The 15,560-nt window shown below is 35.2% G+C and overlaps 1 protein-coding gene across 7 annotated transcripts in view; it reads left to right on the forward strand.

Annotated features, from left to right (window-relative positions):
* The window catches only part of PLD1 (phospholipase D1), a 225,204-nt gene that overhangs the window by 169,089 nt on the left and 40,555 nt on the right, over positions 1-15,560 (forward strand). For all 7 annotated transcript variants that reach the window (XR_012129383.1, XM_037003125.2, XM_073232089.1 and 4 more), the window contains 2 exons: positions 3,311-3,424; positions 5,642-5,691. Coding sequence is in view for 6 of the 7 variants with exons in the window: in XM_037003125.2 (XP_036859020.2) it covers positions 3,311-3,424; positions 5,642-5,691 (164 nt within the window). In the remaining variant the exon portion in view is untranslated. The remainder of the gene's footprint in view (positions 1-3,310; positions 3,425-5,641; positions 5,692-15,560) is intronic.

Below are 15,560 nucleotides of genomic sequence, written 5' to 3' on the forward strand. Positions count from 1 at the left end.
GAAACAACTTAAGTGTCCATCAGTATAAGAATGGATAAAGAAGAAGTGGTACATATACACAATGGAATATTATTCAGCCATAAGAAGAAAACAAATCCTACCATTTGCAACAACATAGATGGAGCTATAGGGTATTATGCTCAGTGAGATAAGCCACATGGAAAAAGACAAGTATCAGATGATTCCACTTATTTGTGGAGTATAAGAACAAAGAAAAAAACTGAAGGAACAAAACAGCAGCAGGATCACAGAACCCAAGAATGGACTAACAGTTACCAAAGGGAAAGGGACTGGGGAGGATGGGTGGGAAGGGAGGGATAAGGGGAAAAGGGAGCATTATGATTAGCACACATAATGTGGGTGGGGGGGTGCACAGGGAAGGCAGTATAGCACAGAGAAGACAAGTAGTGATTCTACAGCATCTTATTATGCTAATGGACACTGACTGTAATGGGGTATGTGGTGGAGACTTGATAATGGGGGAATCCAGTAACCACAATGTTGCTCAGGTAATTGTATATTAATGATACCAAAATAAAAAATAATAATAATTATAACATTCAGAAAAGTGCTCATAGTAGTCTAACATTTGTATAGAAGGAAAAAATACATATATATGCTCAAAATTCATAGACTATTTCTGAAAGAACATGGAAAGTAATAGGAGTCTCCCTGAAGGAAAGGAAATAGGACCTGAGGACAAAGAATTGAAGGAGAATTTATTTCATCATATAATCTCTACCTCTCAAACTTTGTACTATGAGTATATATTATTCATTAGAATATATAATTTATTTGGTAGTTCCTCAAAAAGCTAAATATATGACCCAGTGATACCATTCCTGTGTATATACCCAAAAGAACTGAAAATAGGGACACAAATACCATGTGCCAATGTTCATTGCAGCATTATTCCCAACAGCCGAAAGGTGGAAACAACCCAAGTGCCCATTATCAGATGGCTGGATAGAAAAATTAAACACATATAGTGTAATGTTATTCAGCCATGAGAAGGAAGGAAATTCTGACCCATGCTACAACATGGATGAATCTTTAGGCTGTTAGGCTAAGTGAAATAAACCAGACACAAAAGGACATATTATATGATTCCACTTAGACGAAATACCTACAGTAGGCAAATTCATAGAGACAGAAAGTAGATTAGAAGTTATCAGGGGCTGCAGGGAGAGGAAATGGAGGAATTATTGTTTAATTATCACAGAGTTTCTGTTTAGGGTCATGAAAAAGTTTTGGAAATAGATACCATTGTGGTTGCACAGCACATGAATATAAGTAATATCACTGAATAGTACATTTACAAATGGTTAAAATGGCAAGTTTTATGGTATATATATTTTACCACATTACAAAATTTAAGGAAAACGTCATGTACATCTTAACCTCTTCTGCTCAAGAGACTTCTCAGAAACATTCTTCCAACCTGACACCATACTCCCAAAGTAAATGGTACTGAATGCAGACTGTGTGCAAGGATCCTCTATTGGGCACTGCCAAAAATAGAAAGATAAGTGGACACACATCCTGTGTTTCAAAAGAGCTTATCACATAGCCTAGGCAGCAGACATGTGTTTCACTAGTGTGTAAAGCAAAAAGGAGGCTGAGTACACATCCTTGCCACATGCCCTGGGAGTGCAGAGACAGAAGCAAACCAGCTTTGCCTGGAAGATGCAGGATGGCTGGATGGAAGAAGGGGGCTTCTAGTTGCCCTGAAGAACTAGGATTCTGTGCGGCAGAAAAGGGCATTCCAGACTCAGAGAGCTCATGAGCCGACGTGAGGAGAGGCTGTGCAGATGAGAGGGACATGCACCCCTGAGGAAAGGGCAGTTGTCTGCTGTCTCTGCAGTGTGGGTCTGGAAGGATCATACTGAAAGGGATTCTGGAAAGACAAGTGAGGTCAGATGGTGTCAATTTTAAGAGTCTGGTTTCATTCAGCTGGACTTTTAAATACTGGGAAATAGCTTAGGTGTTCTTTCTGTTCTTTTCCACTATCCTGCTTTCCATTTAGGGATGTGAGCCTCTTACCTTATCAGACAGAGAACTGCCACAGCTAATTTTCTTTTCCAATTCAAACTATGTTTGCCATCTAGTGATTAATCCCTGCCATTGCAACAAACTACTCAGATTGCCTGTTCCTCAGCCCCGCAGTACTCAGCACTCAGCTTCCAGACACAGTGCTGTTAGCTCTAACGTCTGCCCTGAACTTCACTTTCCACACGCCCCAGTACATATCCTGGCGGAGACATTAGCAATGCAGTCTCAGCCCTCAGAGAGTAGTGGTAGTATTCACATGAAAGAAAAATGTAGGTGTTTAGAAGGAAATGAACTTTAGAAATCAAGTATTCAGCAGTTCAAGCAGGATCGGGTTTGAAAATTAACCAGTAGTCGCACCTTTGTGTGAATACAGACATCTCAGACACAGGCAAGAGTCCTTGACCACAGTGGCTATCACAGTCATTTGCAGGCTTTCTGTTCTTCCCGTGTATCTTATTCTTGGAGACCAGGACTTTAACAGCTTTGCCTCTAAATAGGCGATGCCCATTTAAACGTAATTCTCCAAATTTCTGACTTTCTGAATGCAGATAAAAGGAGCCACACCCGCTGCTTCTATTGTTACATCATTGAGTAACAAAGGCTACTCAGGCTTTTTTTCAAAGGCTGTTATTAATCGGTTGGGCGAGTGGTCCAAGAGATACTGGGTTATATGTGCAGAGGATTTAAAAATCAGTATCAGTCACTGAGAATTCTTGAAGGGCCATGGTAACATTTTGCAGCTGAATCAGAGTTTCTAAACTATGATGATTTCTGCATTGAAAAATATCCTGGATCTGGTATGTCTTTTGCCCCTGAATCTGGGCTGCGTGACTATCTCATTGACTCAACAATATTTAACTGAATGCCAACCATTTGCCAGCTCCAAGCTAAGTACTATGGATACAATTCACTATACAAAAAACTTTTATGATAACCTGTGTTTCAAAACTATGTTATAACCCCTCACCTTCCATAGGATCCAAGCAAGGCATTCATTACATTGAATTTTGTCCTAGGAAGAAGTGTGCTGTAGAGAGACAGTGCGTACAAATCCACTTCAATGCCAAGTTCAGTTTATAGCTAGGTAACAACTTCTGGCCTCCAATCCTACAGCACCTTCACGCTCTGAAATGTGATAGTATGCATTGATTTAGGAAGCCATTTGCTCAGTCTCTAAAACGATGTGAATTGTTTGGCATTCATTTTTAACTGATATTGTGTCTTTTTTGGTGAACCACTCTATATCTGACTCTTGCAGGGAAAGCCAGAGATACCGGGTGTATGTTGTGATCCCACTTCTGCCAGGATTTGAAGGAGACATTTCCACCGGGGGAGGAAATGCTCTACAGGCAATAATGCACTTCAATTACAGGTGTCAAAGTTCTTAAATCATCTGTTTTCGGCTTTCAATTAGTAATGCATGTAAACTGGTGTAAGGAATGAAAATGTTTCCCCACATCTATTCAGTGGAGTGTTGAACAGAATAACACTTTCTTTCTTTTATTTTTGAATGTTGGCCTGTTTACGAGCTGATAAAATTCAAATAGAGCCTAAAATCATAAATGGTAGCCCTAGGACAGATGACAAATATAAAAGAACTAAAAGATTAGTGGCTCTTCCATATTCATTGTCTATATATTTATATATACATATGGATTTTATAAATGAAGACAAGGACTATATATATAAAATATTGATTTAAAAATTATCTTTAAGCCACTAAATACTTATTGAGCTTTCCATATTCTTTACAGTAAGTAAAGAAAAAAGGTAAATGCTTAAAATAATATAATTTGTGTGTTTATGATTCTTCAGGTAGCAAGTCCTTTAACAAGGTTGGTAATAATATCCTTTGCTAGTGAAAGAAGCATGAAGGTTATTTCCTATCTCCTGGAATTCTAATTCCATTTTCTCTACTATATCTTTATTAAAAATTTAGGTAAAGTATTAAGTCCTCTCTTTAATATTCTAAAAAACAGATTTCCTTTTTCACTCAGAAAGGCACATAAAGCTTTGGATTTGGCCAGTAGAGCATTATGAAGAGGGTCAGAGCTACCAGCTGGGGAGCGGGTGTGCAGAGGTGGTGTAGAATGTGGTAGAAAGCACTCATGGCGTTCTCTCTGGGTCACTTAGTTGGAGAAGAGAATGGAAGAGAAGAGGTAGATGGACAGGCATGAGCATGAATCCCAACTCCCAGTTACAAGCTCCACGACCCGAGTTACAAAAGCGCTCTACTCGGGATCATACTCTTAGTAAGTCAAAGCAAGGACTAGAACCTGGATGTTTCCTTTTCATATCCCTTGTTTTTCATTGCCACCTGTAGTTTCCCACCTTTCCAATCAAGCCCTTTTGTTAGGGAGGAACAAGTGAGACTTTACATAGAGGCCCCCAGTGTGTAAGAAAATAAGGTTTAGGGTCTTGCTCAAATTGGGGGAGGGGTTTAAAGCCCTCCTGCTGGGGCGCCCCTTCCCCTGCAGGATCTGAGGGTCCTCCCTGCACAGTTTGAGTGCACCATTGTGGTATAAATCTTTTTTTCCTTTTTTAAATTCTCTTGTGCATACTGACTTTTCAACTTGTGTCTATCTGCCAGGGAGGTTTTCAAGTAAAGATTTTTTGTTTCCTCTGGGGTGATTTTGCCTGGTTGCAGTATAATAAAATTTTAACTGTGCTTTGGTCTATACACTTGGATTGAAGATTTGCCCATTTCAATTATCTGATTTATAACATGACAAACAAAGCTTTTCAAGTATTTAAGGCACTGACATAATGTTTAATTGGATTTCATCCACTTCATTTGCCATCTAATATTATTTTTGGAATATTGTCAATTGTAATTATTTTCTATGAGTATTTTCTTGGGTTTGAACCAGCTGAATGAAATAACATGCTTGGCTTTTGTTCAACCAAAACTATAACCTTTTTATTATGCAAAAATATCTCTATTTGCTGGCATCATCTTTAATAATATCAGCATTTTTGAGGCATAACTATATTTTTAATTACTTTCATAGAGCAAGCAGATGGAGCAAATCATTTTTTTATTTTGTCAGTCTTCATAATTCATTGACTATTATCAGAGTCTTGAGAAACAAAATCATTAGCAGAGTCAGTTATTTGAGACTATATTTCACTTTTAAAGGGTTTGCCAATTTTACAGAGATAGCCCAGGTATAATAGTTTCTTCAGTTCTAAAATTAGCTCAGTGTTTGGTCTTTTCATCTCTGAAAGCAATGTAATTCTCTAGGTATTCTTATCTGTTGAGGCATTCTAAATTTATCTTTGCTGTCACCAAATTTTCTAAGAGGGAAAGTTCATTCATAATCCATCTTTTAAAAATAGCATCTCTTTGGAAATCTAACATCAATTTTATTACTTTTCTATCTACCCACCTCAAAAAACTACCTTGTCTCATCAGTAACATAACAAAAGTGATATTCATGTGTTTTTTTAGCTTTTAAAAAGTCTACGTAGCATAAAAGCACTTGCTCTGTTTTTATTTGGGTTAGGACTATACTCCACAGATATATTGCAATTGCAATTGGTTCCTTTGAAACCTCCATAACTGTTTCTTTCCTTTACATATGTTCAGAACCATGTGCAGAGGAGAAAATTCGATCCTTGGACAGTTAAAAGCAGAGAGTAAGTAACTGCTTTTCTTTTCCTCCATAGTTGTTTTTGTTGACATATCAATAATCATTAATATTTTCACAGTATGATTATAGAACTCTATTCACAAAAAAATAGACCACAAAATGCTTAACAGAGATAAACTACTTATTTTCATTAAAATCCCCAAGCCAGTCACAAGAACAGAGCCACAGACCAATGGAACAGAAAAGAGACTCCAAACATTAACCCAAACATATATGGTCAACTAATATTCGATAAAGGGGCCATGGACATACAATGGGGAAATGACAGTCCCTTCAACAGATGGTGCTGGCAAAACTGTACAGCTACATGTAAGAGAATGAAACTGGATCACTGTCTAACCCCATACACAAAAGTAAATTTGAAATGGATCAAAGACTTGAATGTAGGTCATGAAACCATAAAACTCTTAGAAAAAAACATAGGCAAAAATCTCTTAGACATAAACATGAGTGACCTCTTCTTGAACATATCTCCCTGGGCAAGGGAAACAAATGCAAAAATGAACAAATGGGACTATATCAAGCTGAAAAGCTTCTGTACAGCAAAGGACACCATCAATAGAACAAAAAGGTATCCTACAGTATGGGAGAATATATTTGTAAATGACAGATCCGATAAAGGGTTGACATCCAAAACATATAAAGAGCTCACACACCTCAACAAACAAAAAGCAAATAATCCAATTAAAAAATGGGCAGAGGAGCTGAATAGACAGTTCTCTAAAGAAGAAATTCAGATGGCCAACAGACACATGAAAAGATGCTCCACATCGCTTGTCATCAGAGAAATGCAAATTAAAACCACAATGAGATATCATCTCACACCAGTAAGGATGGCTACCATCCAAAAGACAAATAACAACAAATGTTGGTGAGGTTGTGGAGAAAGGGGAACCTTCCTACACTGCTGGTGGGAATGTAAATTAGTTCAACCATTGTGGAAAGCAGTATGGAGGTTCCTCATAATGCTCAAAATAGAAATACCATTTGACCCAGGAATTCCACTTCTAGGAATTTACCCCAAGAATGCAGCACTCCAGTTTGAAAAAGATAGATGCACCCCTATGTTTATCACTGCACTATTTACAATAGCCAAGATATGGAAGCAACCTAAATGTCCATCAGTAGATGAATGGATAAAGAAGACGTGGTACATATACACAATGGAATATTACTCAGCCATAAGAAAAAAACAAATCCTCCCATTCGCAAAAACATGGATGGAGCCAGAGGGTATTATCCTCAGTGAAATAAGCCAGGCGGAGAAAGACAAGTACCAAATGATTTCACCCATATGTGGTGTATAAGAACAAAAGAAAACTGAAGGAACAAAACAGCAGCAGAAGCACAGAACCCAAGAATGGACTAATAGTTACCAAAGGAAAGGGACTGGGGAGGACAGGTGGGAAGGGAGGGATAAGGGTGGGAAAAAAAGAAAGGGGGCATTACGATTATCATGTATAGTGTTGGGGGGCACGGGGAGGGCTGTGCAACACAGAGAAGACAAGTAGTGATATTATAGCATCTTACTATGTTGATGGACAGTGACTGTGAATGGGGATGTGGGAGGGACTTGGTGAAGGGGGGAGCCTAGTAAACATAATGTCCTTCATGTAATTGTAGATTAATGATATCAAAATAAAATTTAAAAAAAAATCCCCAAGCCAGTGTTTAAATGAAGACACCACAACTTGAGATGCATAGGTAATAAAAAATGAGAGTATTTTCGTTATTTACTTCTACTGATTTACAATGATTGCTTTGATAATAAGTGGGATTTGTAAGGCACTTCACAAGGAACCTACATATGTCTTCTCCTGTGATCCTTTATCACAGCCCTGGGAAGTAAGCAGGACAGGTATCATCCTGCCTTTAAAAATGAGATCACAAGAGATGACTGCCCTTGTACTGTTCACCATGTAACTTATTCATTATGTAAGAATTTATTCTCCATGTAAAAACTTGTTTGTTATGCTTCAGAAGATTGGAGGCTGATGAAAATTAGGCTTGGGGTGGATTAATGATTATACATTGAGCATTGAGTCCCCTATACATAATTTCATTGTTGTTAAGAACCATTTGATCAATAAATAGGAGAGATGCCCTCACAAAAAAAAAAAAAAAGTACACACTTCCAATTGTAAAATAAATAAGTAACTGGGATGTAATGTATAGCATAAGGAATATAGTCAAAATATTGTAACAACTTGGTATGGTTATAGCTGGTACCTAGAATTATCATGTATATAAATTTTCAATCACCATGTTGTACACCTGAAACTAATGTAATACTGTGTGTCAACTACCCTTCAATAAAAAATAAGTATCTAAAAAAAAAATGAGAACACAAGAGCTACAAGGTCAATATGTATCTAGAAGTCCTGCTCACTCTTATATTTAGGGAAGAAAAACAATTATATAACCATTTGCCACCATGACACTTGACTAAATCTTTAAGAGTATTATATTAGAGGTAAATAAATAAGAAAAAAAACAGTAATACCTTACATTTTTGCAGACCATTTTTTAAAAATTTTTTATTAAGGTATGATTGATATACACTCTTATGAAGGTTTCACATGAAAAAAGAATGTGGTTATGACATTTACCCATATTATCAAGTCCCTACCCATACCCCAGTGCAGTCACTGTCCATCAGTGCAGCAAGTTGCCAGAGATCCACTATGTCCCTTCTCTGTGCTACACTGTTCTCCCCGTGATCCCCCACACCATGTGTACTAAACATAGTACTCCTCAGTCCCCTTCTCCCTCCCTCCCCACCCACCCTCCCACACCCCTCCCCTTTAGATCTTCATATTTTTAAAGGCATTTTCTCAGTTATCTTCTTAGTTGACCCCTCTGCATAGTTCTTAGCTACAATATGTTAACAACAGATTTACCTACCTATATCTCTGTGAACTGACTTCCAAGTTCAGCACATAGTAGCTGCTGAATAATGTTCTATACCTTGTATAATAGGTACAGAAATTCCCATAAGAAGTAAGCTGGTATCAGAACCCAAGTTGTCTGACCTCCAGTTCAGATTGGGTCCAGATTGTGAAAACTTGGAGGGCCACATTAAAAAGACTAGATTTTAATCCAGAAAAAGACAAGGTAAGGTTGATGGAAGCCTCTGATCCCTGGAGGAAACTCATCAAAATGGTGCTTATATGAAGATTCACTTACTATTGGTAAGCAAAGGAGAGAGAGACTGGTGGTAGGTGACAGATAGGGGCACATTGATAATAGAAGAAAGGGTATGTGTGAGTAAGATGGTAAAGGAAGACTCGAGGCAATGTGGGAGCAGAAGAGTAAGGGAATTGTCAGATAATCCAGTTGTGTCAACCCAACTGACCAGGTGAATTGAGCTGCCACAGTAAAATCTGGAAAAGTCAGGAAGGTCAGGAAAAGTCAGGAAGGTCTAGAAAAGTCATCACAACCATATGGCGTTTAGATATGCTACAAACCCCAACTGGGTTTTTTTGAAGATTTCATTTTACACTGGTTGCCTCCTAAGTGGGTGAACTGGATGATAATATCAAAATGTAGGGAGAAAATGTGAGTTCTTCCATGTATGTATATTTTTCACTTAAAAAATAAAGAATTTGGACATCAGCAGGTATGGCACGGTAAGGATCTCCAAAAATCCACTCCTACATAAAAGCAACAAAAACACTGATAAAAATTGTCAAAATCAATCTTTTCAGAACTCTGGAAATTAACCATATGTTTGTAACAGTTTGAGGAATGTTTATTCAAGAAAGACAACATAATCTTGTAAAAGCAGAAAGCTTTGTGGTGCATTAATTTGCCATATATCCATCCCCCTCTCCTCACTCAGTCCAAAGTAACTTTGAAAATCAACACCTCATCACTGTGAAAATCAACAGCCTAATACTGGAGGGTGCTGAATGGGTTTGAAGCTCCTGTCCCCTGATAATTCTCAAAGAATTGTTGTAATTTGACTTGCCTGACAATTTAAAATATTTTTAAAACAGCTAGTTTAACTATGTTCAAAGAACTAAAGGAAACAATACCTAAAGAACTAAAGATAAGTAAAAAACTCTCTCTCCCAAATAGAGAATATACAAAAAAGAATGTTTTTCATTTAAAAGTTTCTATTCAAGTTCTTTTTTTACAAAAAAAGGAACCAAATATAAATAGTGGGGCTAAAAAATATAACTGAAATGAAGTGTACATTAGAGAGGCTTAGTAGCATATTGGATCAGGCAGAAGACTCAACAAACTTGAAGAAAGGTCAACTGAGATTATCCAGTCTGAGGAATAGAAAGAAAAAAGAAAAGAAAAGAAGAAAAATAAACAGAGCCTCAAGACCTGTGAAACACCATGAAGTATACCAACATATACATAGTGGGATTCCCAAAAGGGGAGGAGAGAGATAAAATATGTAAAGAAATAACAACTGAAAACTTCCCAAATATGATGAAAACTATGGATCTACACACACAAGAAGTTCAGTGAATCCAAGCAGGATAAACTTAAAGAGATCAACACCAAAGCACATCATAATCAAACTATCGAAAGACAAAGACAAAATGAGAATACTGAAAACAGCAAGAGAGAAGCAAATCAAGTACAAAGGATCCTCAATAAGATTAACAGCCAATTTCTTATCAGAAACAATGGAGTTCAGAAAGCAGTGTGATGACATACTCAAAATACTGAAAGAAAAGATTGTCAGTCTAGAATTCTGTATCCTGAAAAACTATCTTTCAAAAATGGAGAAACTAAGGCATTCCCAGATAAGCAAAAGTGAGAGAATTTATCATTACCAGACCTGCCCTACAAGAAATGCTAATGGGAGTCTTTCAGGCAGAGATGAAAGGGCACTGGACAGTAACTTGAGTCTTCGTGAAGAAAGAAAAAGCATCAATAATGGTAACTACATAGGTAAATTGAAAAGACAACATAGATACATTTTGTTTCTAACTCTTTTTCCTTTAATCTAAATTAAAAGACAGTGCATACCTTGTCTAGCTTGGATTAATACTTAGTCTATAGGCACACACCTGATCATCTACATTTGCCCTCTTACAGCACTAAACTATGTTTTCTACCTTTATCTTGCATCTACCTACCACTTCAGCATTTAATTAAAAATAATAATTATTATAATAACAATAACAATAAGGGAGAAATGTGGGATTCACATATAAATCAAGTATAAAAATCAAACAAATATTCATATTTGACCTGATTGTTTATAGTTCATAATGCGTGATCAAAACCGAATGTTTCTGTGATATGACTGCCCTTGTACTGTTCACCATGTAAGAACTTATTCACTATGTAAGAACTTGTTCACCATGTAAGAACCTGTGCATTATGCTTCAGAAGATTGGAGACTGTTGAGAACTAGGCTTGGGGTTGATTAATGATTGTGCATTGAGTCCCCTATACAGAATTTTATTGTTGTTAACAACCATTTGATCAATAAATATGAGAGATGCCCTCTCGAAAAAAAAAGCTAGAAAAACGAATAAAATAAAGCCAAGAGAAATAAAAATGGAACTCCTGGACACAAAATGAACAAAAAATGAGAGAAAAGAACTAGAGTAGAATTTTTAATACAAGGACTGATTCTCTTTGAAAAATAAAGTGACTTAACTTTTGGCAAAAAAAAGTGCACAAAACAATAACAAATTTGTGAGTATATAATTTTTAAAGATCTAATTTGTATGGTGATAATAGCATAGAGAAGGGGAAGGAAATGGAGCTATGTAAGAGAAAACTTCAGTATACTATTGAAATACAGTTGGTATTAATCTAAACTAGGTTGTTATAAATTAAGATATTATAATCTCCAGGAAGCCACTAAGAAAATAATTTTTAAAAATATAGTAAAAGAAAGAAGGAAATTAAAATTATATACTAGAAAATATCTATTTAACAAAAAAGAAAGCAGATATGGAGAAACTGAAGAACAAAAGAGATGGAAAACACATATGGAAAACAAATAGCAAAATGGTAGTAGTAAGTCCTTCCTGATCATAAGCTATAGATTACATTAGCTATAAATGGATCAAACTCTACAGTTAGATGCAGAGGTTGGCATAATGGATATTTTTAATGATCCAACTGTATGCTGTCTACAAGAGACTCTAGGTTTAAGACACAAGTAGGTGGAAAATACAAAGAGGGGAAAAGTATATTCTATACAAAAAGTAACAACAAAAAAATAGCTAGAGTAGCTATACCAATATTAGACAAAATATACCTTAAGACAAAAATTTTTATGAGGTATTATGTAAAAATAAAAAGATTAATCCATCAGAAAGATATAAAAATTGTAAGCATGCTTATACTGAACAACAGAGTCCAAAGTACACAAAGCAAAAATGGACAGAATTGAAGAGAGAAATAGACAATTCAAAAATGATAGTTGGAGTCTTCAATACACCATGTTCAATAATGTATACAACAGGTGGACAAAGGATTAGCATTGAAACTAAAGACTTAAGGCTATAAACCAAATAGACTTACAAGACATCAATGGAAGACTGCACCTAATGGTAGGAGGATACACATTATCAAGTACACACGGAACATTCTTCAGGATACATCATAGAGTAAGTCATAAGCACATCTCAGTAAATGTAAAAGGATTGAAATCATATTAAGTATGTTCTTTGATCACAATGGAATGAAGTTATAGATCAATAACAAAAAGAAATTTTAAAAATTCACAAAGCAATGTAAATTAAAGAACATACTCCTAAATAACCAAAGAATCAAAGATGTTGCAAGGGATATTAGATATTAGATATTTAATATCTGATATTAAAATATTAGAAAATATTTTGAGATGAGAATGAAAACAATATATCAAAACTTTTGAAACACATCTAAAGCAATGCTTAGAGGGAAGTTCATAGCTATAAACACCTATATTAAAAAACAGAAAGTATCTCAAATCAATAATCAAGCCCTGTACCTTAAGAAACTAGAAAAAGAAGAGTAAATGAAGCTCAAAGGAAACAGAATAAAGAGAATAATAGAGATTGGAGGGGAAATAAATGAGAGAAGAGAAAAGCAGAAAAGAAAATAATGAAACCAAAAGTTGGTTCTTTGGAAAGATTGACAAAATTGACAAACTTTTAGCTAGACTGGCCATGTAAAACACAGAGAAAACTCAAATTGCCAAAAAAAGAATTTAAAAGACAGTTATATGCCAACAAATTAGTTAAATTAGATAAAATGGACAAATTCCTAGAAAAACATACACTACCAAATCTAAGAAGAAATTGAAGCTCTGAATAGATTTATAACAAGGAAAGAAATTGATTAATAATCAGTATTCTTCCTATGAAGAGAAGCCCAGGCTCAGATCACTTTGTTGGTGAATTTTACCATTCACAAAAGAATTACAAGAATTACACCAATTCTTCACAAATTCTTTCTTATAAAATACAGGAGTAGGGAATATTTCCCCACTCATTCTATAATACAGTATTACCCTGATGCCAAAACCAAAGTCATCATAAGAAAAGAAAGTTATAGACCAATATCTTTTATGAATATAGACACAAAGTTCCTCAATGAAATACTTCTAAACTGAATCCAACAATAAAACACCACAACCAAAGGGATTTATTCTGGTAATGCATTGGTATTTTAACATCTGAAAATCAACATAATACACCATGTTAATACAATAAAGAACAAAGACTACATAATCATCAAATGATACAGAAAATGAATTTGACAAAATCCAAAACCCTTTCATGATAAAACAATCAACAAACTAGGGCTACAAGGGAATTTCCTCAATCTCATAAAAGGCAATTACAAATACCCACAGCTAACATCATACATAATGGTAAAAGGCTGAAAGCATTCTGTCTACAGTCAGTAACAAGGTAAGGATGTCCATTTTTGTCAGCAATGTACTGTAGGTTTTAACCAGGACAATTAGGCAAGAAAAATTAATATAGGATAGAAAAGAGGGGAGTAAAACTATGTCTTTTACAGGAGACATGATCTTGTATATAGGAAATCCTAAGATATTCACATACACACACACACACACACACACTAATGGAGCTAATAAATGAGTCCAGTGATGTTGCAGGATTCAAGGTCAATATACAAAAATCAATTGTATTTCTATACACCAGCAATAAATAAGCTGAAAATCAAATTAATAAAATTCCATTTATACTAATGTCAAAAAGAAAATATTTCAGAATTAATTAACTTCACAGAAGTAGTATTGGTTTTGTACAATAAAAATTATAAAATACCATTGAAATAAATTAAAGATCTAAATAAATAGAAAGGTATCCCATATTCATGGATTGGAAGACTTAATGTTATTATGATGGCAATACTCCCTAAATTGATCTCTATATTCAACACAATCCCTATCAAAATCCCAGCTGCCTTTTGTAAAAATTGACCAGCCGATCCTAAAATTCATGTAGAATTGCAGGTATTTAAAAATAGCCAGAACAATCTTGTAAAAGAAGAACAAACTGGAGGATTCGCCCTCCCACTTTTAAAACTTACTACAAACCAACAGCAATAAAGATAGGATGGTACTGATATAAAAGATTATACATACAGATCAAAGAAATACTACTGAGAACCCAGAAATAAACTCTTTTGATTATGGTAGAATTGAATTTCAGCAAGGGTTCCAAGACTGTTCAATGAAGAAAGAATAATCTTTGCAACAAATGGTGATGAAACAACTGGATATCCCCATGTAAAAGAATGAAATTGAACCTTTACCTCATACCATGTTCAAAAATAAGTCAAAATAATAGATCAAAGACCTAAATGTAAGAGCCAAAACTATAAAACTCTTAGAAGAAAATATAGTCATAAACCATCATGACCTTGGATTAAGCAATAGTTTATTGGATTTCACACCCAAAACAAAAACATAAAATAGATAATTGGATTTTATCAAACATAAAAGCTTCTGTGTTCCAATGGACCCTATCAGGGAAGTAGGGGGGAAGTGACAGAATGGGGAAAATGTTTGCAAATCATATATCTGATAAGGGATTAACATACTGAGTATATGAAGAACATTCACAAGTCAACAATAAAAAGAATAATCTAATTTAAAAATGAGATAATTATCTTAACAGACTTTCTCCAAAAAAGATATACAAATGGCCAATAAGCACATGGAAAGATGCTCAACATCATTACTAATTAGAGAAATTCAAATAAAAATAACAAGTGCAACTCATATCCAGTAGGATGTCTATAATTTAAAAAATAAAAAAGGTATTCATGAGGATATGGAGATACTGTAGCACACTTATATTGCTGTTAGGAATTCAAAGTGGTGTAGGCTTTTTGGAAAACAGTTTGGTAGTTCCTCAATATTTAAACATACAGTTACCATATAACCCAGCAATTCTGCTCTATAATATATAGCCAAGAGAATCAAAAATATATGTCCAGACAAAAACTTGCATATGAATGTTTACAGCAGCATTATTCGTAATTGCCAAAAAGTAGAACAGCCCAAATATCCATTAACTGATAAATGTAGAAACAAAATGTGTGTATCCACACAATGGAATATTATTTAGGTATAAAAAGGATGCTGGTAGATGGTACATGGTACTGGTGCATGCTACAATATAGATGAACTTTGAAAATATTATGCCAAGGGAAAAAAAGGCAGACGTATATATAGGAAAGTAAATTTGTCATTGCCAGGATCTGGAGCAAGAGCGGAATGGGGAATGACTGCTAATGGTATGGTGTTTCTTTATGGAGTAATAAAAGTGTCTTAAAATTAGGTGTTGGTAAAAATTGTAGAACCTTTATGAATATACTTTTTTATATGACACTGAATTTTACACTTTAATG

This window comes from Manis javanica, chromosome 3, assembly GCF_040802235.1.
Source record: "Manis javanica isolate MJ-LG chromosome 3, MJ_LKY, whole genome shotgun sequence".
NCBI lineage: Eukaryota > Metazoa > Chordata > Mammalia > Pholidota > Manidae > Manis > Manis javanica.